The sequence below is a fragment of the Phyllostomus discolor genome, chromosome 2, assembly GCF_004126475.2.
Source record: "Phyllostomus discolor isolate MPI-MPIP mPhyDis1 chromosome 2, mPhyDis1.pri.v3, whole genome shotgun sequence".
Lineage (NCBI taxonomy): Eukaryota > Metazoa > Chordata > Mammalia > Chiroptera > Phyllostomidae > Phyllostomus > Phyllostomus discolor.
This window is the reverse complement of record NC_040904.2, coordinates 123,385,490-123,411,245: the sequence shown is the minus strand read 5'-3', so window position 1 is coordinate 123,411,245 and position 25,756 is coordinate 123,385,490. Positions and strand designations below refer to the sequence as shown.

The window sequence follows — 25,756 nt, the reverse complement described above, 5'->3', positions numbered from 1 at the left end:
GAGAATACTCTGTTCTGTTCATGGGCCCAAATGGGTACAATAATAGAAATGCTCAAGAAATGGGGATGTATTCATTATCAAGAAGCTTCGGCTCTTCTATAAATGTCCCAAATTGTTTTTAGTCTTCTTTGTTTTAGAAAATAGAGAACACAACATGAAAGCCCACTTACAGTTCAGAAAGTTCACTTGCCCACAGGAACTATTCCCATAGCAGTGAAATAAAGCCTTCATGTTCTGTAATTGGTCAAGGTGAAAAGCAGCAAGCTGTGACGCAAGGAACATGTCCTAACTGTATTTACAAGTCGGGTTATTTCTCTGGGTCTTACATTTTTTTCATTTAGAAAGTGGGGCAAGGAGAAGAGCGTAAGCAACTTAGATCTCCAAAATGTCTAACATCTTTATGTTCTGTACTCAAAATGAGTACAGGCTGCTGTTTTGATACAATTAATGTTTTATACTTGTTTAACTTTGAGAATGTATGACTCAATGGAAATATTTGACCTATTCACAAACATTTAAGTCAGGTTATTCCAATGTCAAGGAATTTTCACTGAATATTTCCTGGAGTTAAAACTAAGTTAATTTAATCAATTTCTTCATCAGTTTTCTATGCATGTAGTTGAAAATGTCTAATTTTTCAGTATCCTTATTTTATTAAAGCATGTTAATATCAATTACTTTCCATGTGTAAAATTTTATAAAGATTGTATTTATTATTTATAAAAATTTTATAAAGATTTTATTTTACGGCCCTGGCTGGCGTAGCTCAGTGGATTGAGCACGGGCTGCAAACCAAGGTGTCGCAGGTTCGATTCCCAGTCAGGGCACATGGCTGGGTTGCAGGCCATGACCCCCAGCAACCACACATTGATGCTTCTCTCTCTCTCTCTCTTTCTCCCTCCCTTCCCTCTCTAAAAATAAATTAATTAAATCTTAAAAAATAAAATAATTTAAGATTTTATTTTATGAAGATTTTATTTACTACACAGGGTTTTGTGTATATGAAATTTTGCTGATTATAAATTTCTGCAACTATGAACTTTCTTTTTATGCCAATGGCTAAATCCAATTTTCTGTTTAGCTAGTATTTTATTTTGTATTGATATTGCTATTCATGCAGGTAATATTTATTATGAATTGAATTTTTATAAAAACAATAATTATCTTTACCTAATCTGTGAGAAAATTATAAGCATTTCCTCTCTCATATTATAGTTACCCTATATCTGGAATTGGTCTATCTTAAGAATTGGAAAAGATTTTTTGTAAAGGCCCAAATAGTAAATATTTTATACTTTGTGAACCACACACCTTGTCAAAACTATTCCGCTCGCAGTGCTGGATTTGGCCCGTGGACTATAACTTACCAACCTCTGGCCTGTTGTATTGCTTATCCAATTCTTTGTCCTTCTCATTACTTTCCATGCCATTATCTCATCATCCACAGTCACCGAATATACAGTTAAGGGCAAAGATAGGGTTAAATGTCCTCAGGATCTGAATGTCAGCTAACTTGCATTTTACATGTAGTCAAGTCCTCACAAGGATGAACATTATTATTCCCATTTTACAGATGGTGAGACAGATTCTTGGAAATAACAATAGTTAATAATTATAGAAGAAGCTTAGTATGTGGTGGACATATGGATTAATACAATTCCACAAAAAATACTTTCCCAGAAGTAACTCATCTGAGTCTCATAGCTGGAATGTTGCAGGTCCTGGAGTTAAGCCAGACAGTCTGTCTATAAAGCCCATGCCCTAAGTCCCGCACTGCACTGCTCTGTAGTTCTGCACTGCCTCACAGAGTCATCAAGACAGTGCAAAGATTTTATAGCATGTAATGGGAGTAAAGAACATAAAAATGTACTTGAACAATAATTAAAATAAAATTTTAAAAAAAAGATTTTATAGCACGTAACGTAAGTGACACAAATCAGTCTCTGCTGAGGGCAGCCTCTGGGTAAAAAAGCCTTTTCTCATCACAGTCTCTGAAACTGAATGCTCAGTAATTAACATGATTACCAATGAAGGGCCTGTATGCTCATGCCTATGGTGTTTTAATGGATCAGGGCCATGGACACGGCCAGCTGGCACTAAAGAATAGACATGTCTGTGTCTGCTTGAAATGTAGCACTGTTAGGTGTGAGATGCCACAGCAGTTTTTGCCAAAAAAATGTTCAAATAGATAAAATTCTTAGTTACAGTCATGAGATGCAGAAGCCTATACCTAAGTTAATTCAATTCCATGGCTAACTAACAAAAACTTTCATGAGGGGAATAACTAACATGAGAGCACATAAGGCAAGCAGCCAGGCAAACACCTGCTTTCCTAGAAGGTACAAGTTGGAATTGCTCCTAGAGACCCGAAGATGCAGGAACTCCAGAAGAAGTTCTGCCAAGCAGCCAAGCAGACTATCCTGTGTGTGCATTTGTGTGTGTACACATTTGTGTGTCTTCAGTAACATGAACCTGATGCTTTTTTCTTGAGCACAGAATATATGATCATTGAGATGGGCATATTAATGAAATCTTCAGGTATATTGAATGTACGGCACCGAACTCACAACATTGTCTGACACAAATTTGTCAGCCTTAGGAACACTTGGCAGTGTTCTTTGAAGAGGTACATCTGAAAATGACATGTGGCTGGTTATTAGACGAATAACAGAAGTATATCAGACCAAATAACATGAGATCTTAGTGCTTAGATGAATAAGATGACAGAGGCTTTGTGCCCTGTAGATATTCCAAGAAAGGCTTTCTCTTTCTTGTCAGCAGAAGCATCTCATATGTAAGGGGATTGTAGCAGCTGAAACCCATAAGACAATTAAATGGGAAGAATCCCCCCAAACTGTGGCGCATATATCTGGGCATATTGGTTAAAGCACAGAGATAGTTATTCTTCCTCTTAGTCACAGTTAAAGTCTGTGACACCCACAATGTATGACTCCCCGAAAAGAGGCCACAGCAAAGCACTAAATGAACAGATTAACATGGTGAAGAAAATGTGTGTTTCTTCATTCTCTTGTCCCTTCTTTGCCTTATCTGCAGAGTTTCTGTCTCACTCTTCTATTGTTTCCTATTTTCTAAACACCCATAGTATGTATTAGGTACTCTGATTATATCAGAAACATGATTGTATCCTTTGTATTTCCTCACTAAAACTACTACAAATTTGGATGTGGGTGCCTATACTAAAATGCAGGGTTAGAACCTGATTTATAAAACAATTATAGAGACTCTGTACAAACTTAACTTTTTTCCTCCCACTATGAAGACATTTCACAACCGCACCAGGAGCCTACTTACTCTTTGTCAGATCATGTAGCTTCACAGGCTTCAGCCCAGATGTACCGCATTTCTGGTTCCTTGAAACGTTCTCCCTCAGCCTGCTTCCACCTTATTTTTCCACTTGCTAGTACTCTCTCAGGACCTGTCAGCTTTGTCAAAATGTTAGGCTTTGCTCTTTCTGATCATTCTGTCTCTCCCATTCCAGTGCGACTGCTTCACTGTGCCACTGCACCTCTGAGTTGATCATCCGTCAGCATGTAAGGAGCCCTGGGTTAGATGGAGGGAATCAGAGCACATGGGCCCTTCTCCCAAAGACTGGGTTGTATGTACACAAAAGGCTTGACGTACCCCAGGCTATTTAATCCTGAATTCCCCTGGCTGTTAACTTACAACATATAACATCAGCCACAACTTGGAGGATTTCTAGTACTTCTGTGCAGAGCCTGTTTTGTCAGTCACAGTTATATCCTCAAATAATAGAGCTTTGCTTAGGTATCAATGACTAGTAATGTAGAAATGGTGATGTCTGTAAGAATGTGTGTTGTGGGGGAGGAGGAGGTTAATTCATTGACTATATGGGAGGCTTTATTCTCAAATAAAGGAAATGGATCCAGCCAAGATGAAGCTTCCTCTCACAACCAAAGGACAACAACAAATTTAAGAACAAAAAAACAACCAGAACTGCCAGCGAATCAAACTGTATGGAAGTCTGAAAACCAAGGAGTTAAGGAAGAAACATTCATTCAAACTGGTGGGAGGGGTGGAAAAAGGCAGCTGGGGCAGAGAGGACATACAGCAAAGTGATAGCTGGAGGAACAGGCAGTCCCACATTTGCATGTGGATAAACTGGGAGGAACAACTGGGGAGCAAGACAGACCACACAACCTAGGGTTCCTGCATGGGGAAATAAAACCTCAAAACCTCTAGATGTAAAAACCTGTGGGTGTTGCAGTGGTGGGATAAACTCCCAGCCTCACAAGAGAATTTGTTGGAGAGACCCACAGAGTGCTAGAACAAACCCATTCACCCAGGAATAAGCACTAGAAGGGCCCAGTTTGCTTGTGAGTAGGAGGGGAAGTGACTGAAAGCCAGCTGAGAGCCGAGTAAGTAGCATTGTTCCATCTCGGACCCCTCCCCCACATATAGCGCCACAACAAAGCAAAGTACATTACTCTGCCCTAGTAATACCTAAGGCTCCACCCCTTCCTATATAACAGGCAAGCAGAGACCAAAAAAAAAAAAAGGCCCAAATAAAAGAACAGATCAAAGCTCCAAAAATAGAACTAAGCAATGGAGAGGTAGTCAACCTATCAGATGCAGGGTTCAAAACACTGGTAATCAGGATGCTCACAGAAATGGTTGAGTATGGTCACAAAACAGGAAGAAGAGAAGGCTGTGCAAAGTGAAATAAAAATATACAGAGAACCAACAGTGAAGGGAAGGAAACCAGGACTCAAATCAACAATTTGGACCAGAAGGAAGACATAAAGATTCAACCAGAAGAGAATGAAGAAACAAGAATTCCAAAAAAAAAAAAAAAATGAAGAGAGGCTTAGGAACCTCCAGGACAACTTTAAATGTTCCAACATCCAAATCATAGGGGTGGCAGAAGGAGGAAAGAAAGAGAAAGAAAACTTATTTGAAAACATAATGAAGGAGAACTTCCCCATTCTGGCAAAGGAAATAGACTTCCAGGAAGTCCAGGAAGCTCAGACAGTCCCAAAGAAGTTGCACCCAAGGAGGTATACATGAAGGTATATCCTAATTACATTACCCAAGATTACAGATAAAGAGAGAATCTTAAAAGCAGCAAGGAAAAGGAGACAGTTACCTACAAAGGAGTTCCCATAAGACTGTCAGCTTATTTCTCAAAAGAAAGTTTGCAGGCAAGAAGGGGCTGGAAAGAAGTATTCCAAGTCATGAAAGGCAAGGACCTACATCCAAGACTGCTCTATCCAGCAAAGCTTTCATTTAGAATGGAAGGGCAGATAAAGTGCTTCTCAGATAAGGCCAAGTTAAAGGAGTTCATCCTCACCGAGCCCTTATTATATGAAATGTTAAGGGGACTTATCTAAGAAAAAGAAGATCAAAACTATGAACAATAAAATGACAAGGAACTCACAACTCTCAACAACTGAACCTATAAAAACAAAAACTAAGCAAACAACTGGAACAGGAGCTAGAATCACAGAAATGGAAATCACATGAAGGGTTATTAGCAGGGAGTGGATGGGTGGAGAATGGGGGAAAGGTACAGGGAATAATTGCGTAAATGGTAGGTGCAAAATAGGGGAGGTTAAGAATAGTATCGGAAATGGAGAAGCCAATGGAGAAGTTCTATGTACGCGATCCATGGACATGAACTAAGGAAAGGGGAGTGAATGCTGGTGGAAGGGTTGGTGCGGGGTGGAGGGGAATATAGGGGAGAAAAGAAAAAAAAAACAGGACAACTGTAACAGCATAATCAATAAAATATATTTTTAAAAGAACTAGATAGGAAAAAGTCTTCATAACTTTTGTTTTTCTCAAATCTTTTTTCGCACTCAAAGCCTGGATTACTCCCAAGGTAAAGGTGGTGATGTCTGTCTGGAATTGTTAGTCCATGAAATTTGTTCATGGCATATAAAAATTTCAGAAAGAATTTGCTTTTTAAATATGACTTCCTGATTGACTGTGACAGACATAAATCCAGGAAGAACAACTCAGTCAGAGCAGCCAAGATCCCTCTTAGAATCTCAGATATGTGACACTTTTTGGTACATGTGTATGTGTGGACTAGAAATAAAGATTGTTCACATGCGTAGGTCAGAAGGAGAGAGAAGAGGTAGAGAGGAAAGGAAAAGAAGAATAGCGCGTGGAGACAAAGCAAGCTGTGGTAGGTAGGGGTAGACACCCATACCTTTGCTGGAATTAGCTGCCAGCTCACCGAGAACCTAGCATTTTGTCAGTTTGTAGTAATGGAAGGAAAAAGTTAAGGAGACACCCTTTGTGCCTCCTGGTCTGACATGGTTTCAGTTCTTGAGGCACTCTTTTGTGCTCTCAGGTTTGTAGAGTTCTAAGCTGTACTAAAGCTGAAAATACTGGCTTAGGACCCTCTGCTCAGATCCTTCCTCCCATCTTGCCCTTGCACCCCTCTGTCACTCCAACCATATACATGGGCATTTTTATATATACCCAGTTACAAATTTTTCTGACCTGTCCTTTTTTTCCTATTTCCAGCTTTAGCAGTAAGAGATCAAATTGCTATATGTGATTTGTCTTTCTCTAAATAGCACAGGTACCTGTTTCTGATATGTTTACACAGCTACAGATACATTTCTATTTTCCCCCTGCATTCCAAGTGATAGGTAAACTCTCTTCCCATCCACCGGTAACCTCTGAGGCCATGTTCTTGTTTAGCACTGTTTAATGAGGAGCCATGTCTATCAGAGGCTTCAGACACAGAATGAGACTCTCAGTGGCCACAGTAGTAGACTTCTAAACATCTGCATGGTCTGTTGTGTTTGATTTGACACTGGAGTTGACATGATAATATGACTAATGGCAAATTGCTTTTGTGTACTCTCCAACTCTTCTGTGTGTATACACAGCATGCAAGCAGACACCTGTAACCTGACTTTGAAATAACTGCTAATCACAGAAGAGTCTCCTGCAGAGACTGGCCTCTGTTGGGGAGCTCTTGCACAGATAAGCTGTCAAATCTCATACTTAGCTCTTTTCTTTTATCTATTCCTGTAGAGTATTTGAAGGAGCCAAAGGATGGAGCCCTATAATTTAGATTCACCTCCTTTGCCATGTTATTCCTTAGTTTTTGAGATATTGTCAAGGGTAGAAGGTTCTTTTTGTTTACTCTGAGCAACTCCACTTGGCCTTCCCCTCCACACCCAGTGTAACTGGTACGTTGCTTTAAAGAGAGAAGAAAATGAAATGATGCAGTATGGTTGTTACTGTGTTTTGCCCAGCAGGCAACAAGCAGTTTGCTGTTTTTCAGCTCCATCTATCTATCAGACGTAATAATGCCAAGAAATTTTGTGGCACGTGAGTGCAACAAACAGTTACAGCAGGACTGCTTTAGGCATCAGACCTCAGTGGATCAGAGTGCAGTGTGAGTTATCAGTCTCAGCACTCGAGTGCGTGCACAGGCATGCAAGGAGTAGAAGGCTATCATTTTTCCTGAGGCAACTGCCTATTTTTATTTTTTATTTTTATTTTTTATTTTATACACACACTAATATGTAACCCCTACATTGTTCACTAGAATACAGTAAGTGATTTATTGTATAGAGCTAAGCCTCAAGCCAAGAACTGAATTGAAGATGCTTTCCTATCTTTATTAGTTCTTAAGAACAAGGAAGAAGAATTTTGGAACACACACCTACTCCTAGCAATTCTGAATCTAGAAGAGTGGGTGGCTTTCCTGATTCTGGTTACTCACTGTCTCTCAGCTGACCACCTCTTCAGGGTGTGTAATATGTGTACCCTTGATTGGTTAGCTTGTAATACATTCTGTGCCTTATAATAACATTCTCTCCACTTGATGCCCATTTAACTGCACTGTCTTTATCTGGACATACTTGTGTGCCCCCTTGTTAGTTAATAATCTTATTTTCATGTACCTTACAACTTTTCTGGTATTAAAGCAAGTACTTGAAATAGCTACAGTCGTGATATCCTCCATGAACACATGAATAGATGGGCTCAGCAGAAAATTTCCTTCCCTCATTAGTGGGCAGCACTCACGACACACACACTGCTGTCTTTCTGAGTAGCACTTATTATACTGCATAAGATAGGATAGGTTTTCACTGAAAGAAGAGTAAGTAGACAAAATGCAGTTAGCAGCTCTATAGTTCCAATTTCAAGATGTATTTTACTTTTATTTCCAGTTTCTTCCCTTTTTCTACTTTACTTTGTATTGTTTATTCTACTACAGTTGTCCCGATTTTTTCTCTTTTGCCCCTCTCCACCTAGCCCACCCCTCTTCCACAATCACCACGCTATTGTCCATTTCCATGATCATCCATACATGTTCTTTGACTAATCCCTTCCCATTCCTTCCATCATTCCCCGCCTCCCTCCTCCCCTCCTACAGCTGTCAGTCAGTTCCATGTTGCCATGTCTCTGGTTCTATTTTTCTCGTTAGTTTATTTTGTCCTTTAGATTCCAGTCTTCAGTGAGATTATATGGTATTTGTCTTTTGCCAACTGGCTTATTTCACTTAGCATAATACTCTCCATTTCTATCCATGCTGTTACAAAAGGTAGAACTTCTTTCTGCTGTGTAGAATTCCATCGTGTAAATGTACCACGGTTTTTTGATGCACTCATTTACCGATGGGCACTTCGGTTGCTTCCAGCACTTGGCTATTATAAATAGCACTACTGTGAACATTGGGGTACATAAGTTCTTTTGAATTTGGTGTTTCAGGATTCTTAGGGTATATTCCCAGAAGTGGAATCTCTGGGTCAAAAGGCAGTTCCATTTTTAGTTTTTTGAAGAAATTCCATAGTTTCCCTCGGTAGCTACACCAGTCTGCATTCCCACCAGTAGTGCCCTACGGTTCCCTTTTCTCCACATCCTCACCAGCACTTGTTTGTTCATTTATTAATGATGGCCATTCTAGCAGGTGTGAGGTAACATCTCATTATAGTTTTAATTTGCATCTCTCTGATGGCTAGTGATGTTGAACATTTTTTCATGTTTCTATTGGCCATCTCTGTGTCCTTTTTGAAGAAGTGTCTATTCAAGTCCTCTGCCCATTTTTTAATTGGGTTATTTGTCTTCCTGGTTTAAGTTGTATGAGTTATTGATATATTTTGGAGATTAAACCTATGTCTGTTGTATCATTGGCAGATATGTTCTCCCATGCGGTCAGTTCCCTTTTCATTTTGATGATGGTTTCTTTAGCCATACAGAAGCTTTTTAATTCAGTGTAGTCCCATTTCTTTATTTTTAATATTTATTTTATTCTAAACCCTCTTTCCTATCTCCTTACAACTTTGAGTACAGATTTTTTTTTCTCTTCATGTCTGTATAAAGAAATTGGGAATCTTTTGTTCTGTTTTGCTGGAGCGATAATGTATCCTTCAAGATAAATTGACAACAGATTTCTTTTTTTCTTTTTTTTCAAGATTTTATTTATTTATTTTTAGAGAGTGAAGGGAGGGAGAAAGAGAGAGAGAAACATCAATGTGTGGTTGCTGGGGGCCATGGCCTGCAACCCAGGCATGTGCTCTGACTGGGAATCAAACCTGCAACACTTTGGTTCGCAGCCTGTGCTCAATCCACTGAGCTACACCAGCCAGGGCAAAGAGAGAGGGAGAGGGAGAGAAACATGAATGTGCGGTTGCTGGGGGCCGTGGCCTGCAACCTAGGCCTGTACCCTGACTTGGAATCGAACCTGCGATGCCTGGTTCGCAGCCCGCACTCAATCCACTGAGCTACGCCAGCCAGGGCTGACAACAGATTTCTGAGCTGTATAAAAGAAAATGATCCCCCATTATTTTTTTAAATGATTCCCACTGTTTCTAATATTGCAGAACCTGTAGCCTTTTATAATTTTTATAGACACACCTGCACTGTAACAAACCATAGAGCCCTTTAAGTCTGAGAGCTTTGGTTGTTACTCTAAGAACAAGATATTTCTATTTGTGGTAAGATTTCTAATTGACATCTATTCCTCTCGGTGACCTTGTTAAAAAAAATTTTCATGGCTGAAGGCTTTTCTGAAAGAAAGGGTTTATTGAGCCAAATGGTGACCAGGAAAGGACAGGTTCTGGGAATGCAGTCTAAGCCATCAGCTGCAGGGCTAGATGGAGAAGGCAGCGTGTCCTGTGCCCTTGAGTTCACGGGCTCTTTCATATACAGGGGTGGGCAAAAGTAGGTTTCCAGTTAATACAGTACAATAATTATACAATAATACAATGATTAATATACAGTAATACAGGAACAACTCTCGTGTACTTTAAATTGGAAACCTATTTTTGCCCACCCATGTATATAAATTATGTTTTGAGGAAGACAGGTTTAAGTTGTTTTGAAAGAATTTGCATTGGCTACAGATAAGTGGGTGGGAAAGATGAAGGAAGGCTGTTCTTAAGGAAGGTGCACAGTCCTTAAGGAAGAATATTTACTGTTGATTGGTGCTGGGCAAGTCCCAGAAGTGCATGCATAAGCAGGATGTGGTGGTGTCTGGTTACTTCATTTTAGATGACCCTTTGGGATTTAACACTAATTCAAAAGAATATATGCACCCCTATGTTCACTGCAGCATTATTTACAATAGTCAAACTATGGAAGCAATCCAAGTGCCCATCAGTAGATGAGTGGATAAAAAAAAACTATGATATATATATATACACAATGGAATTTTAAAAAATGAAATTATACCCTTTCAACAGCATGGGTGGACCTAGAGGGTATTGTGCTAAGTGAAATAAGCCAGTCAGAGAAAGACAAATACTATAGGGTTTCACTGATGTATGAAATCTGCAGAACAAAATAAATAAACAAAATTGAAACAGACCCAAAGAGAAAGAACTGGTAGTTGCCACATGGCAGGGGGGTGAAAGTGGTGAAGAGACTAGGAAGACAAATTGATAGCTACAAAACAGTTACAGGGAAGTTAGTAAATCATGGTAAATACAGTCAATAATGTGATAACTGTGTGTGGGTGCCAGTCAGGGTACTGGAAATATCAAGGGGGAACACTGTGTGAAGTATGTGCTTGTCTAACCACTGTGCTGTATACCTGAAGCCAACGCATAATTTACAAAATATAGATGGCCCCTTCAAAGTTGATTCAAAGCTCCAAAGAATGGAATTCAGGAATGTGGGCCCTATATTGTTAGTTGGTCCACAGTTGTTAATGGGAACTACTTTTGTCTATTTCTCTCACTCTCCCCACCTGCTATAATTTAATTTAGGACATCTCAGAATTATTCTCTTGTCAACCTAGAGGTCCCTGGACCTGAACTCCTAGTGGTAAGTGAGTATTTATTATTTCTCTCATTTCTCCAGTGTTTAAGAAAAATTTATTATTTACTTCTCAAAGGACAGTAAGGCAGACTCTCTTTATTCGGGACAATCGTGGTAGGTATAGGGACCACTGCAAGGGGGTTTTAGGTGGGGAGAGATTGTGCTCAACTCTGAATACAAGGAAAAGTGAGGATTTGTTGCCAAGGAGGATGGTGGAGGTCAGTGGACAGACACTTAGTGGAAACATCAGGGATAAGGGGGATTCTGGTTAAACAGACATCACAGGGTTCTTCCTTAAGACAGACCAGAGTGACCAGACAGCACTTAGGAGATGGTGGAGAACAAAGAATCTTGTCAGATATTGAGTTTGATCAAATATCAAGGATGGGATATTCTGTTGTGGGTTTTTTTTATTTTATTAAATGTATTTGGATAGCATTGGTTAATAAAATTATATAGGTTTCAAGCTGTACAATTTTATATCATCTGTATATTGCATTGTATACTCATGACCCAAAGTCAAGTCTCCTGTCACCATACATTTGACCCCCTTTACCCTTTCTACCTCTCCCACCCCACACTCTCTCTGTGGTAGCCACCATGCTATTGTCTGTGCCTGTGAGTGTGTGTTTGTTCGTTTGAGTGAAATTGTATGGTTCTTGACTTTTTCCATCTCACTTATTTTGCTTAGCATGATATTCTCAGGATCCACCCATGTTGTCACAAATGGCAACATTTCATCTTGTGGCTGAGTAGTATTCCATTGTATATATGTACCACATCTTCTTTATCCAATTATCCACCGAAGAACACTGGTTCTTTTCTTGTTCTGGCCCCACTAATAATGCTGCAGTGAACATAGTGGTATATATACCTTTACAAATGTTTTTAAACTTTTCAAGTAGAATCCCAGGAGAGGGATTGCTGGGTCATATGGTAACTCTATTCTTAATTTTGGGGGGAACTTCCATACTATTTTCCATAGTGACTACCAGTTTCATTCCCACCAGCAGTGTGTGAGGATGAGGATGAGAGAGATTCTATAAACCAACTTAGCAGAATTCTTGCTAGAAATGGTGTAGAGATGAACACAAAAGCCTTAAATTTGATCAAAGAATCTTTGGCACCAGAATATAGATAAAGGGGAATGAGAAAGTTAATGAGTCCTAAGTGATTTCCTGGTCCACATGTTTTATTAACTAGTAATAATAGTAAGTCATCTGTAGGTAATGCTGAGGAAGGGACTCTGTTTAGTATAGAACTAATATTCTAAGTACTTAGTAAATAGTTGTAGTATAAGTAACATTATTCTGGATTGTTTGCTTTTTGCCTGATTTTTATTTCTGTTTAGGAAGATAAATGTAAGATAGTCACACTTTATAAAATTTATTTGGGGAGTCAAATAGATATAAAAGAAAAATAGTTTTGAAATGGAGATTATGATTTGGAGCTCTGAAGTGCCTTGCCTGTAAATTTTTCTGAAAATTTATGAAGTTGTTTTACATATCCCTAAAAGAAACATAGCTGTGTTATAATAGAAATGTTTTTCCATAACTATAGCTCTCTAACTAAGCCCTCAAACTCACTCTAAGCTACTGAAACTTTCCAGATTCTCAATGATAATAAGATTTTTTATGGAGATGATATTAGTGTACCTTAAAACCTATTCCAAAGTTTTGATTTCTTTATATGTTATTATGAGGGTGTAGACTAGGTAGGCTTGTTTTTTTGTCCAGTGTATCTCTTGCAAGAGAAGTATAAAACAAGGACTATTTTCAAATGTATTTTATTGTTAGGATTAATAATGAGTAAGAAGCGTAACACCAAAAACATTTAGGAATCCATTAATATCCTTCTGTTTGTGCTTCAGATAGGAAGGCTGATTAAAAGGTTGGATCTCAGAGACCATTAAGAATAAAAAAACTTGCTGAATTTCGTAACTTTACATATGAAGACTAAGTCAAACTAAGCCTTAACTCAAGGCACAGAGGCTTATTTAGCAATTTAAGTGTTTGCTTCAAGTAAACTTCAAAATTAAAGTTAGAACAAAGAAATCATGAATTTAGGCATTTTAATTCTAATATACACTCAACACATTAGTTCTATTATTTCATGATTTTTAAATGTAAATTAGGACCACATCTTATTTCTGATATTCCCACCAGCTAAACCTGGGTATGGCATAGTACAATGGCATTCACTAAATGTTGGTTAAGTGAATTATATAACTTTTTAGTTTAAATATGTGTGATTTGACTTGCAGTATATCTGAGTAGTGTAGTAAAAATCTTACAAAGGTTTTCTGTATTTTAAAAAAACTCTATTCTTTCACAAAATAGCTGTATTTAAGTGAGAACATATACAAAGCTCTAAACCTTTGTGAAGGGACTTAACACTGTCCTTCGTCTTTCTCATCCTGATGTATGTCATTGACCAAGAAGATAAATTTAGTTATTAAGGGGAAAAAGACTTTGAGACTAGACTGGTGAATTTTATTTTCTTGCCTCCTTTTTTACCTTTTAGAATTTAGCTCTCTGCTGGGGTCTCTGGACAAGAATGTCATTAAGAGAATAATGTCTCTGGGAAGATAATATGTTAATTGTTCTGGGACTTTTTTGATGTACCTACATTGGAGGGCAAAAGTGTAATGGTAGCCAATGAAAAGTCAATACTACCACTAGCATGTGTATATATATATATATAGAGAGAGAGAGAGAGAGAGTTATGTAGACAATTGAACTCTCCTCTGAAGACTTCACAGATGGAAGAACAAAAAGATTTTGTAGCCAATTAAAGGCAGTGAGCTAACCACAGAAGAATCATAGAAAATATAAAAATAATTTGCCAGGAATACAGTAAATGATCAGTAAATGTTAGCTTTAAAAAAAGTAGCATCTTTCAAACAACAGAGCATCAGTACTCAAAGGGCAAATACCTTAAGTCCCAAATAATTTTCAGCAACTATCAGTCTTTGTGATGCAGATATTCCATTCCTCTCAAAGTGAGTTCCTACAATGTATTACCACCAACTAATGTATACTTACAGTAAGTGACACAGAAAGAGTAGAGTGGGAAGAGAAAAGCAGGCCATATAAGGAACTCTTTAGGGGCCTTTGGCTCTGCACATTCCATCCTGGTATTGAGAAGCCAAAAGTTCTAAGAAAGTATATTCAGACCTCAGATAAATGGGCTATATAAATAGAGTACTTAGAATTTCGAGTTAAATCTGTATGAGACAGTGCAGGAGCAACTCATCTATCTTCAAAAGTCCTTAGCCACCAAACCTTACATAAGAGAAAAGAAGGTTAATAAACCCTTTGGGAAGATCACTGTCCTCTGTCACCATATGTCATCCAGTGCTGGTCTCTAAAGCCACTTTGAGGATCTAATACATAAGCAAATAAATCCTTGCAAAAAAAAAAAAAAAAAAAAAACTCGTAGTCATTAACCAAAAATCTCTCATCCCTTTTTATAATTTAAATTATTTTCTTTAACAACATACGATTGGGAGAATATGGCTGTTCTGGCATTATATTTGATACAAGCAGAAGTTATAGGGGTTTTTTTAGAGTTTGTGTTAGTAAGTTCATTTTTTAACTTTAGTTCTGCAAAGCTATAGAACTAATGTTACTTGACCACATTTCTGATTGTTTCTGGGAGAACTCCTTGCCAATGCACCAAAGTTGTATGTGGATGGAAGACGTAACTTACGAATTCTGTAAGGCATCCTGTTCTCCATGATGAGTGTCCCTCTTCCCTCTTGCGATTAGGCAATGGCAGTTCTATCTTGTGGGAAATGCAATTTCTTTTCTAACTGGCCTACCCAAGTTAGACTAAGGGTGGGGAAAACAGATAAGGGTATTCCCCACATGATTGACATGGTTAAATGTGGCTTGGCAAGAGAGGCCAGAGTGATTTTTTTTTTTAAGGATAGATTTGGGAAGTATGCTATTTGGGCACTTTCATATATTCTCACACAATAAACTATAGGGTTTTGTTTTTGTATTTTAGAAAGCAATTCCTTTTTTTAAATATATTTTATTGATTATGCTATTACAGTTGTCCCGTTACCCCCCTTCCTTCCCCTCCACCCTGCACACTCCCTCCCACACACATTCCCCCCCTTTAGTTCATGTCCATGTGTCATTAGTTCTTTAGCTTCTACATTTCCCATACTATTCCCTCCCTCCCCCTGTCTATTTTCTACCTACAATCTATGCTACTTATTCCCCGTACCTTTTCCCCCTTCTCCTCCTCCCACTCTCCTGTTGCTAACTTTCCATGTGTTCTCCATTTCTGTGGTTCTGTTCCTGTTCCAGTTGTTTGCTTAGTTTCTTTTTGTTTTTGTTTTAGGTGTGGTTGTTAATAATTGTGAGTTTGCTGTCCTTTTACTATACATGTTTTTTATCTTCTTTTTCTTAGGTAAGTCCCTTTAACATTTCTTATAATAAGGGCTTGGTGATGATGAACTCCTTTAACTTGACCTTATCTGAGAAGCACTTTATCTGCCCTTCCATTCTAAATGAAAGCTTTGCTGGATAGAACAATCTGGGATGTGGGTTCTTGCCTTTCATGACTTGGAAGACTTCTTTCCAGCCCCTTCTTGCCTGTAAGGTCTCTTTTGAGAAATCAGCTGACAGTCTGATGGGAGGTCCTTTGTAGGTGACTGTCCCCTTGTCTCTTGCAGCTTTTAGGATTCTCTCCTTCATTTTTACCTTGGCTAATGTAATTATGATGTGCCTTGGTGTGTTCCTCCTTGGGTGCAACTTCTTTGGGACTCTCTGAGCTTCCTGGACTTCCTGGAAGTCTATTTCCTTTGCCAGATTGGGCAAGTTCTCCTTTATGATTTGTTCAGATAACTTTTCCAATTGTTGCTCTTCCTCTTCTCCTTCTGGTACCCCTATAATTGGGATGTTGGAACGTTTAAAGATGTCCTGGAGGATCCTAAGCCTCTACTCATTTGTTTGAATTCTTATTTCTTCATTCTTTTATGATTGTATGTTTTTTTCTTCCTTCTGGTCTACTCCATTGATGTGAGACCCAGATTTCATTCCATCACTGTTGGTTCCCTGTGCATTTTCCTTCATTTCACTTAGCATAAGTCTTTATTTTTTCATCTAATTTGTGACCAAAATCAACCAGTTCTGTGAGCATCCTGATCACCAGTGCTTTGAACTGTGCATCTGATAGGTTGGCTATCTCTCGGTGCCTTAAAAGTACCGGTTCTGTGGTTTTCACTTCTGTTTGAGATGTTTCACATCTTTTTTTTTCCCCCTTTGGTCTGGTCGCGCCTGTTATGTATGAGGGGAGGAGCCTTAAGTGTTCATCAGGGTGGGGCACCCCAGTTGCTGGGTTGTGACGTTTATGTGGGGGTGGGGTCCAAGAGGGAACAATGGCACTTGCTCCGCTCTCTGTCAGACCTCAGTCCGTTCAGGCACTTCCTCTGAGCAAACTGGTCTGCCCTGGTGCCAGTTCCCGTGTGGGTGGGCTTGTGTACCCCATGGGACTTTCCAAGGACCTCTCCTGTGAGGCTGTGAGTCTCTCCCTGCACCTCAGCCCCCCACAAGGGGGTGTCAGTGCCCCGAGGCTCTATTTCCCAGGGCTGTGATCTGGGTTGCGCGCAGTGCTTTGCCTCACAATCTCTGCCTTGCTGAGCCTGACAGTTGCCACCCCTTGGCCGGGGTCTGCCAGCTGCTGTTCACTGGCTGTGGTCTTGGGTGCCCCGATGTCTTACACACCCAGTTCCAACACTCTCTGTTCTCCGTGCTGTGACCCACACCCAGCTGCCTGACTCTGCCTCTCCTACCAGTCTGGATGAACGGGTCTATTTTAACTTCTTGGTTGTCCGACTTCCGTACAGTTCAATTTTCTGTCAGTTCTGATTGTTATTCTGTTTCTAAATTGTTGTCCCCATCTTGGTTGTGCAAGGAGGCACAGTGTGTCTACCTATGCCTCCATCTTGGCCATTGCATAGAATAGATTTTTATCCTAGGAAAAAATTTCACATTCCATCTTTTTTTAACTATTCAGTTGGACTTTGAAGAATTACAGTACAGAACACTATAGTGTTTTCTAAACAGCACTACAGCATGAAATGCATTTAAATCAGCTTGAAATTCATCTCTAAAACTGGGGACCTAAAATGTCAATTTTTTTTCATTCTCAGTCATAGAGTAACGAGCTTGTGTCTTTCCATTTTACTGTGAGAAATCTGACCTTTTGATTAATATCATGTATAATATTGTCCCCTTCCCTCACTGGTCATACTATTTTATGCCAGTTTTCCAATTCAAACTGTAATTACCTAAACTGTCTCGAGCAGCCTCACAGCCCAGATGTAATGACAGCCACACACACAGAATGGGAGTCAGTTGCACAAATCCAGTGAAAATCCCAAAAGTGATTTTTTTTATCATTTTTATCAATGTGCCTATGAAAAATAGACAAGCCCAAGCTAAAAAAAAAAAAGAAGAAATTAAAATAGGGTAGCATTGCTTGGAGGCATGAGGGATGTTGTAGTAGAACCATGACTAGACAGTTTAGTTACTGAAGGGCAAATTTTACACGCATTTAAAAGAATATTGCCTTTAAAGATTACATTTTGGAGTTCTTTCTGAACTTTCTACAGTGTATGCATTTGTTTTCAGAAATAAAATAGTTTTTTTGAGAGAGAGAGATTAATGTTGTTTGTGAAAAACTGTTCAGTTTCCCACTCTCCACATCCTAAGTTTTATGGAACCAGTCTCTTCCTTCAATGATTGGCAGTGTTGATATGCCTGTCGTGGCATGGGTAAAAAATGCCAGCACAGAACTGTTGCCGGGAGCCCGCTCATCATGGGTCTCTTATAGAGCCCAACAGTTTTTCACACCAGCACCTAAGTGTTTAACCTTTGCCCTTAAAGAATTGTGTATATGTGAGAGATTAAGAAATAAAAATAATGCTAAAATAATTCACTTTCTCTGGTTTGTCCAGTCATACTCTAACTTCTATATTGTATTATAATATATGGGCCTCAACTCTGAACTCTCATCTTTTAGTAGGCTAAAGATTGTTTTAGCCACTAAGCCCTGGCTCTTCTTTCTTTTAATTTGTCATGGAAATAATATTAGAAATAAAATGTGGTATATTTATAAAGCAACCATTAAAAATCATGATTTCCAGTAATGTAACTTTGTGAAGAGTACTCACAATATAACATTAAACAGGTAAACAATATATCAATTAAATGTGAAGTCTGACAGTATTAGAAGTTATTTAAAAAGTTGGACCCTGGCTGGTGTGGCTCAGTGGATTGAGCACCAGCCTGTGAACCAAAGGGTCGCTGGTTTGATTCCCAGTCAGGGCACATGCCTGGGTTGTTGGCCAGGTCCCCAGTATGGGGTGCTTCGGAGGCAACCACACATTGATATTTTTCTCCCTTTCTTTCTCCCTCCCTTCCCCTCTCTAAAAAATAAATTAATAAAATCATTTTTAAAAACTTGGAAGAAAATTAGTAAAATGTTTCAGGTGGTATTCTTTCATTGATGTTCTACTTATTTATTTTGGTTTTTTGAATTCAGTTGTTGATAGATATGTACTTATTGCCATTTTATTACTTATGTTTATCTTTTTTCTTCTTCAGAAAACCCTTTAACATTTCACATAATACTGGTTTGGTGGTGATGAACTCCTATAGCATTTTCTTGTCTGGGAAGCTCTTTATATGTCCTTCAATTCTAAATGATAGCTTTGTTGGGTAGAATAATCTAGGTTGTAAGTTCTTGCTTTTCATTGCTTTGAATACTTTGTTTTCAGAAATAAAATAGTTTTTTTGAGAGAGAGTTTTCTTGCCAATCCCTCCTGCAAAGTTTCTATTGAGAAATCAGCTAACAGTCTTACCCTTATGGTGACTAACTGCTTTTCTCTTGCTGCTTTTAAGATTCTCTCTTTGTCTTTTACCTTTTACATTTTAATTATGATGTGTCTTGGTGTGGGCCTCTCTGGGTTCATCTTGTTTGGGACTCTGCACTTCCCACACTGGTATGTCTATTTCCTTCACCAAGTTAGGAAAGTTTTCTGTCGTTATTTTTTCAAATTCCTTACTCTCTTTCTTCCCTTTATGGTACCCCATCATGCAACATTAGTACACTTGAAGTTGTCCCAGAGACTCCTTACCCTGTCCTCATTTTTTAGGGGGGATTCTCTTTTCTTTTTGCTGTTTTGATTGGGTATTTTCTGCTTCCTTATATTCCCAGTCACTAATTTCCTTCTTGCCTTCATTTACTTTACTTTTGATTCCCTGTAAATTATTCTTCATTTCAACTAGTGTATCCTTCATTTCTGGTTGGTCCTTTTTTATACTGTTCAAGTTCTAAGTTCATTGAGCATCCATATAACCAATGCTTTGAACTCTGCATATAGTAGATTGCTTGTCTCCATTTTGTTTAGTTCTTTTTCTGGAGTTCTGTTCATTCATTTGGAACATGTTTCTTTGTCTCCTCATTTAAGCAGCCTCCCTGTGTTTGTTTCTATTTATTAGGTAGAGTGGCTACGTCTCCCAAGCTTGATAGAGTGGCCTAATGTGTAGTAAGTGTTCTATATAGTCCAGTGGCCCAGCCTCCTCAATCCCTCAAGGTGTGCCCCCAATGTGGGCTGTGTGCACTGTTCTGTATAGTTGAATCTTGATTGTTGTTGGCATATCAGTAAGAGGGATTTCCTCTCAGGCCAATCAGCTGCAAGGTCTGGCTGTGAACACTGACCTCTGACCACTGTGGAGGATCAGCTCTACAGGGGGTCACCTCACAGAACAGCAATTACTTCAGCAGGACTCTTGAGTGTGTTAGTTGTAGAAGTGGTTGGGTCATGGTGCTTTGATGTGCTCTGAAGCTGTTCACTGGGGCCTCCAGGAAGTGCAGGTCAAGGCCAGCCACCGCCTGTGTTCTTCCTGGGACCACCAGACATGAACTACAAAGCAGTCTGCAGATGGTTGCTACTTGTGCTGGATTGGGAGGTGCCCAGGCAAGGCCAAGCTGTGAACCAAGGCTGACTGCTGCTATTGCCTGGCCTGCATCCACCTAGCAGGAAGTACAGGGTACACTGAGGCCAGATGCTGCTTGTTTGAGAGATTTTAGGGAAATCTGAAGCATGAGCCAAGAGAGACCATTTGTGTGAAAAAGCCACTACAAACAGCTTAGATGGGTCTGAAAGTTGGATGGGATGGGGCCTCAGGGAGCCAGGGCAGGGCAAACAGTGTGAGCTAGGTCAATGGAATCCCAGATATGGTACCCGCCTGCCAGCTCTGTTGGGGGAGAAAGATTTCAGAAAAGGAGCAATGGCCTCTGCCAGCACTTCTGTCTGGCAGAAAGTTGCCCCCACCCCCAGTTCTTGCCCTGATGCTAGAAAATTTAGTTCCTCCTTGTATGTCTCTGGTGCCTTTCAAGCTGCTGCTCCAGGGCTTGAGCTCAGAAGGAATGATTGTCAGTAAGGCTGTGCATGGGCCCTTTAAGAGGAACTGCCTGGCACTCTAAAAGCCCTCTGTCTCTCTCAGCATCAATCCCCACTGGTTTTTACAGCCAGAAGTTATGGGGATTTCTCTTCCTGGCACTGGAATCCTGTGCTGGGGGGCCTGGTGTAGGGCTGGGACCCCTCACTTCTCAGACGGTACCTCCACAGCCAAAATATCTCTCCCAGTTTTTATCCACTATACACAGGTGTGGGACAAGCACATTCCACTTTTCCAACCCTCCTACCTGTCTTGATGTAGCTTCTTCTTTAATTCCATAGTTGTAGGAATTCCATCAAGCCAGATATCAGGCAGTTCTGAATGATGGTTCTTCTGTAGTTTACTTGTAATTTTGATGTAGTTGTGCGAGGAAGCAAGTTCTGCATTTGCCTATGCTACCATCTCGACCAGAAGTTCTCAGGTGGCATTCTTGATGGAATATCTAGAGGCTATTTTATTATTTCTTTTATAGTTTTCCATGTTTTTCAGAGTAAAATATGTATTGATTTTGTAATTTAAAAGCATATAATGTTATTTAAAAAAAACAAACCTCTAGAAAGGAAAGCAGCAGGAGTCGTCAGTCCTGTGATGAGGCCAGGGAGAAATCATTGTCATGTTGAAAGTCAGATTATTGAGCTCCCTATTCATTTGGTGGGTCAGAGGTGTAATAATGATGAAAATGCCAACCCAGTGACATGCAACAGGTGCAGACCTCTGCCTTGGAAGCCCTGGGAACATTTTGAGAATTGCCAGCATTTTGGCCATGTTTTGCAGCTCTCACAGTTGCTGTGTATCAAGCAGATGCTTCTCTAACATTTCAGTTCTGAGATGTGAGATCCGCCACAACTGTTCCTAAACACTCCAAGCTTTGACCAACTACCAAGTACCTGACCAGAATATTGTCATGAGAGCTGTTAAGTGGAATTCTGGGGCAAAAGTCATCTGTCATTTAATGTGCTTCCAAAGGCAGTCAAAGGGATAGTTGTTCATCTAGGGCAAAGGGAATATAATATTTCAAGAAAATAGAACAGGACCGTTATTCAGGAAAAACATAGAACCAATGTTACAACTGAGAAAATTTCAGAGTCCGTGGCTGTGAGTCTGGTATTTGGTGTTACATAAGGATTTATCCATCACTGTTTTAAAAGAATATCAGATAGCCTCTGTGAAATGAACAAGAGGAGCTTACGCCAGGATGAGGCAGGTTAGTAATGAGTTCACTCACCACATCTCTTGGCCAAGGAAAATACGCACCTTCTCCAGAGACAGAATTTTTCTTCCATTCTAGGAGATGGAGGAACACATGAAGTATATGTTGTCCAGTTTTTCAGATGAGCAAATTTCACTAGCAGTATTTTGTAACCTACTCATAAATAAATGGGGAGAGAAATCATGAGGTAACTGGAGTATTTATCAGGAATGTCGTCCCTGTGTAAACATTAGTCCTGTGCTTAATCCCCTGCCAAAAACAGCACTTTTAGTCTCATATTGATACACTAAGCCAACATCTCCTACCCATCTTTCAGAATGGTGGTTGGGTGTGACACTGTAAATGTGCAGGTATGTGGAACTGTTTCTTTTTATAATCCTGAAGTTGTCAATAGTCATTAGAAGAGCTTTAGTCTTTGGTCAGTTTTCTTTGACTTAGGAGGCATAAAGATATGTAAACTTCTCATTTCAGATTGACCTTGACTTTTATCACTTTTTTTCACCTCAGATCATCCAGCCCCTCTTAGAACTTGACCAAAATAGAAGCAAATTAAAATTGTATATTGGACACCTGACAGCCCTGTGCCATGACCGAGACCCCCTGATCCTTCGTGGGCTCACTCCACCAGCTTCGTATAACTTGGATGATGACCAGGCAAATTGGGAGAATGAGCTGCAGAAGATGACCCAGGAACAGGTAAGTTGCTTGAACTTTGATAAGACCTTATTAAAATTCAACTGTTACTTAAGTTGTTGTAACAGGAGCTACCTTAGAGAATTTAGTGCTCATATTCAAGATTCTTAGCAGTGGTTAATGCTTCAACAGATACTAGGAATTACCATTTGAAGGAAGTGCTACTTTATTCTTCCCTCAGTATAACCTGCTCAAGTATCAGAAAGGGTAATTTAGATGGAAGAGGGTAAAGGACAATCTGTTCACATGTCATGCATTATTTCATAGAAGTGATGGCCACTAATAATTAATCACCACTGAAGGATTGTCTGAGTTAAGGATACTTGGGTAAGAGATTTCTGACAAGTCAGTAGCATGTATCTTTACTTGTCTCTAGAGAACTGTGGGTTACAACATACTAAGTTTTTAAGAAAAGAACCATTAGATGAATTAGTTTAGGTTACCATCCCCATGCTGTGTTTTCTGATCACTGTTGCCTGTCGATTCACTTTTTTTATGTTGTAATTTTTTTTTTTAGTTCAACAAATAAATGAGAAGGTGAGTCCAGAGACAAACTATGAATTAAAGAAAGAGAAAACAGGATGAGGATAGGGATAGAAAGCAGATATGCAAAGTGAAAGAAAGAAAAATTGAATAAACACTTAGAAATAGAAAAAAAAATAGAATCGTTTTTAAAACATTAATTCTAAGCTCCTTTTTTTCTAGTTTAAGTGTTGTAAATTTACTAAAACTCTTCATCAGAATTTGAAGGTATATACTGTTCCTCAGCCAAATACTTCCTATTTGTTAAAACATTATCTATTACTCATAATACATGAAGGAAAATTATGTTTAATACAAAACCTCTCATAGTGTGATGTTAAATATAGCAGTGATGACTCACAGGTTGAGAAAGGTGAACTGGAATCTAAGAGCTGCTCGTCTTTCCCTATTATTAGGCCATAGCCTAATAATAGTCATATTTAGCCACCTAATTAGTTATTTACCTTATTTATTTGATGTGAAAAGGTAAGGCCTACCTCTCAAATTTAGCATGTTGCTGAAGAAATTTTAATTTCTTTCTTCTTGAAAGAGGAAAAGTATAAATGACGGAATTAAATTGAATCCTAATATTTCCTTTTAGTATTAATAACCAAATGAAACCAGTGAAAATGCAAAGGAAAGCCAACTAGATACTAAGAGTATGATGGGTTTTAATTTTAGAAGCTTTTACTTCAAAATTTTGCAGAAAGACAATGCTTCTTAAAGCACTAACATAGTGATGTGTCAAAGTTTAATTGACATTAAATTATTTCTTTGTAAACAGCTTGTCTTTGAAATGGAAAAGAGTATTTTTATTTTCAGTCCCGTTTTGTAATATGTCTGAATGGACTTAACTCAGCTTTCCAAGGGCAAAAACAATATCCTCGGGGTGAGACCAAGACAGAAAATTTCAAACTAAGAATTTTTCAGAAAATGTTGAATGAATGAAACCAGGAATTTATTAACAGATTTGCAATTGCACATTATGTCACAATCAAGCTACTGGGATTCTCCAATTTTGCTTACATGCATGAATTGTATTGATATTGTCATGTTCTCCTTGATTGAGTATTTGGTTCAATTACTGAAGTTACAGCTTGAGATATGTGGAATAGTATCTCCAGCATGATTTCCTGGGAAACAGGTGACTTAGGTCATCTGTGAAGGAATATAGCATCTACCACCACCTTCTATGAGCTTCTCCATGGCTGCTAAAGATTGTTAGAGAAATCAAACAATATGCTGCCCCCTTGACCCAATAAAAATTTTAAGGGAATAACTATTGAGAAAAATGACCTCTAATAATACAAAATGACTTGCCTATGAAAGTACTGTGATCACAGTTTGACTTTAGTTTTTGAAGCCCAAGAAACATAAGATATGAATCACTGCCAGATATGCATAGTAGTTTATTTTGTGCATATGTTTTGTTTATATTTTTCTTTTGGATATGTAGAGCCTTCTGTGACTGACATTTGTGTTATTGAATTCTGTATGTCCAGTGCATTTCACTGCTACCATGCTCCTTCAAATGGCATCCCTATGAGGATAGTACAAGAGCCTTGTCTGTCCTTTTCAATGCTTTATCCTCTGTACCAAGAACAATGCCTGTGATAGAGGATCTGCTCAATAAATATTTATTGAATAAATGAGATAGAGGAAGAGGAAATCAGGAGGATAGGCTAAAGTCCGTATTCCTTATCGTATCACACAAAGCCTTCTTTCATTTGGTCTAATGATTAAATACACATTTCTTCCTACCCTATCCTTGAAGCATACTGAACCACTTACAATTTTTTAAACTATTAAACTACTTAGATCTTTCATGCTTCTGTCCTTTTGTTCGTGCTGATCCTTCTGCCTAAAGTACCCTTCCCTACCTTTCCTACCCAGGAAATACCTAAATAAAAATCTGAGTTCTGAAACTCAGCTAAGACATGATTTTTTCAATGCATTCTGTCCCTGAAACCCCAGGCGCAATGTTCTGCTCCCTCTTCAGGACTGTTGTAGTACATATAATACTTAGACTTACATGTTTTCATGTCTCTCTCCCATTCTAGACTTTCTGTTGTTGAGGACATGAACCAGATCATTTTCACCTTGAAATTTGTACCAGCTACTTGTTACTTGCTCAATAACTTAAATAAGTATGTGAATTCTAGTGACTGAATTATTTTGCACTTCATATTTGTGATTCTTAATTCTCCATCTAGATAAGTTTCTTCACTGCCAGAACCATGTCTTGTATTTCTAAATTACCTAGCATGATACTATGCATGTCCAGAATGCTTCATGTATACTTAGCTGGTTATTTATTGGTGACTCGAGACAGTTTCATCAGTGTCATTTAGTAGCTTTAGATAATCTGACTATTGATGTCAGGAACCACTTAGACTCCACCCTGCATCATGATCCTATAATTTCTAACTGCCTGGTTTATGGAAATATAGCCTCAGTGGACTTAACTCTGAAGATTTCCCAGAGTTGTTTTTTTCCTTTGCCTTCATAGAAACTGGCTACCATACCAACTAAATTTATGGGTTTGTTTATTTTTCATATCTTATTAATTTTTGCTTTA

General features: G+C 38.8%; 1 protein-coding gene across 8 annotated transcripts in view; it reads left to right on the top strand.

Annotated features, from left to right (window-relative positions):
• Positions 1–25,756, top strand: part of ERC1 (ELKS/RAB6-interacting/CAST family member 1) — a 557,388-nt gene that overhangs the window by 477,244 nt on the left and 54,388 nt on the right. For 6 of the 8 annotated variants that reach the window (XM_028531610.2, XM_036018479.1, XM_036018478.1 and 3 more), the window contains one exon: positions 22,471–22,659. In XM_028531610.2, coding sequence (XP_028387411.1) covers positions 22,471–22,659 — 189 coding nt within the window. Of the gene's footprint in view, positions 1–22,470; positions 22,660–25,756 lie in introns of those variants that run through there. The other 2 variants (XM_036018481.1, XM_036018482.1) reach the window with 1 other exon arrangement.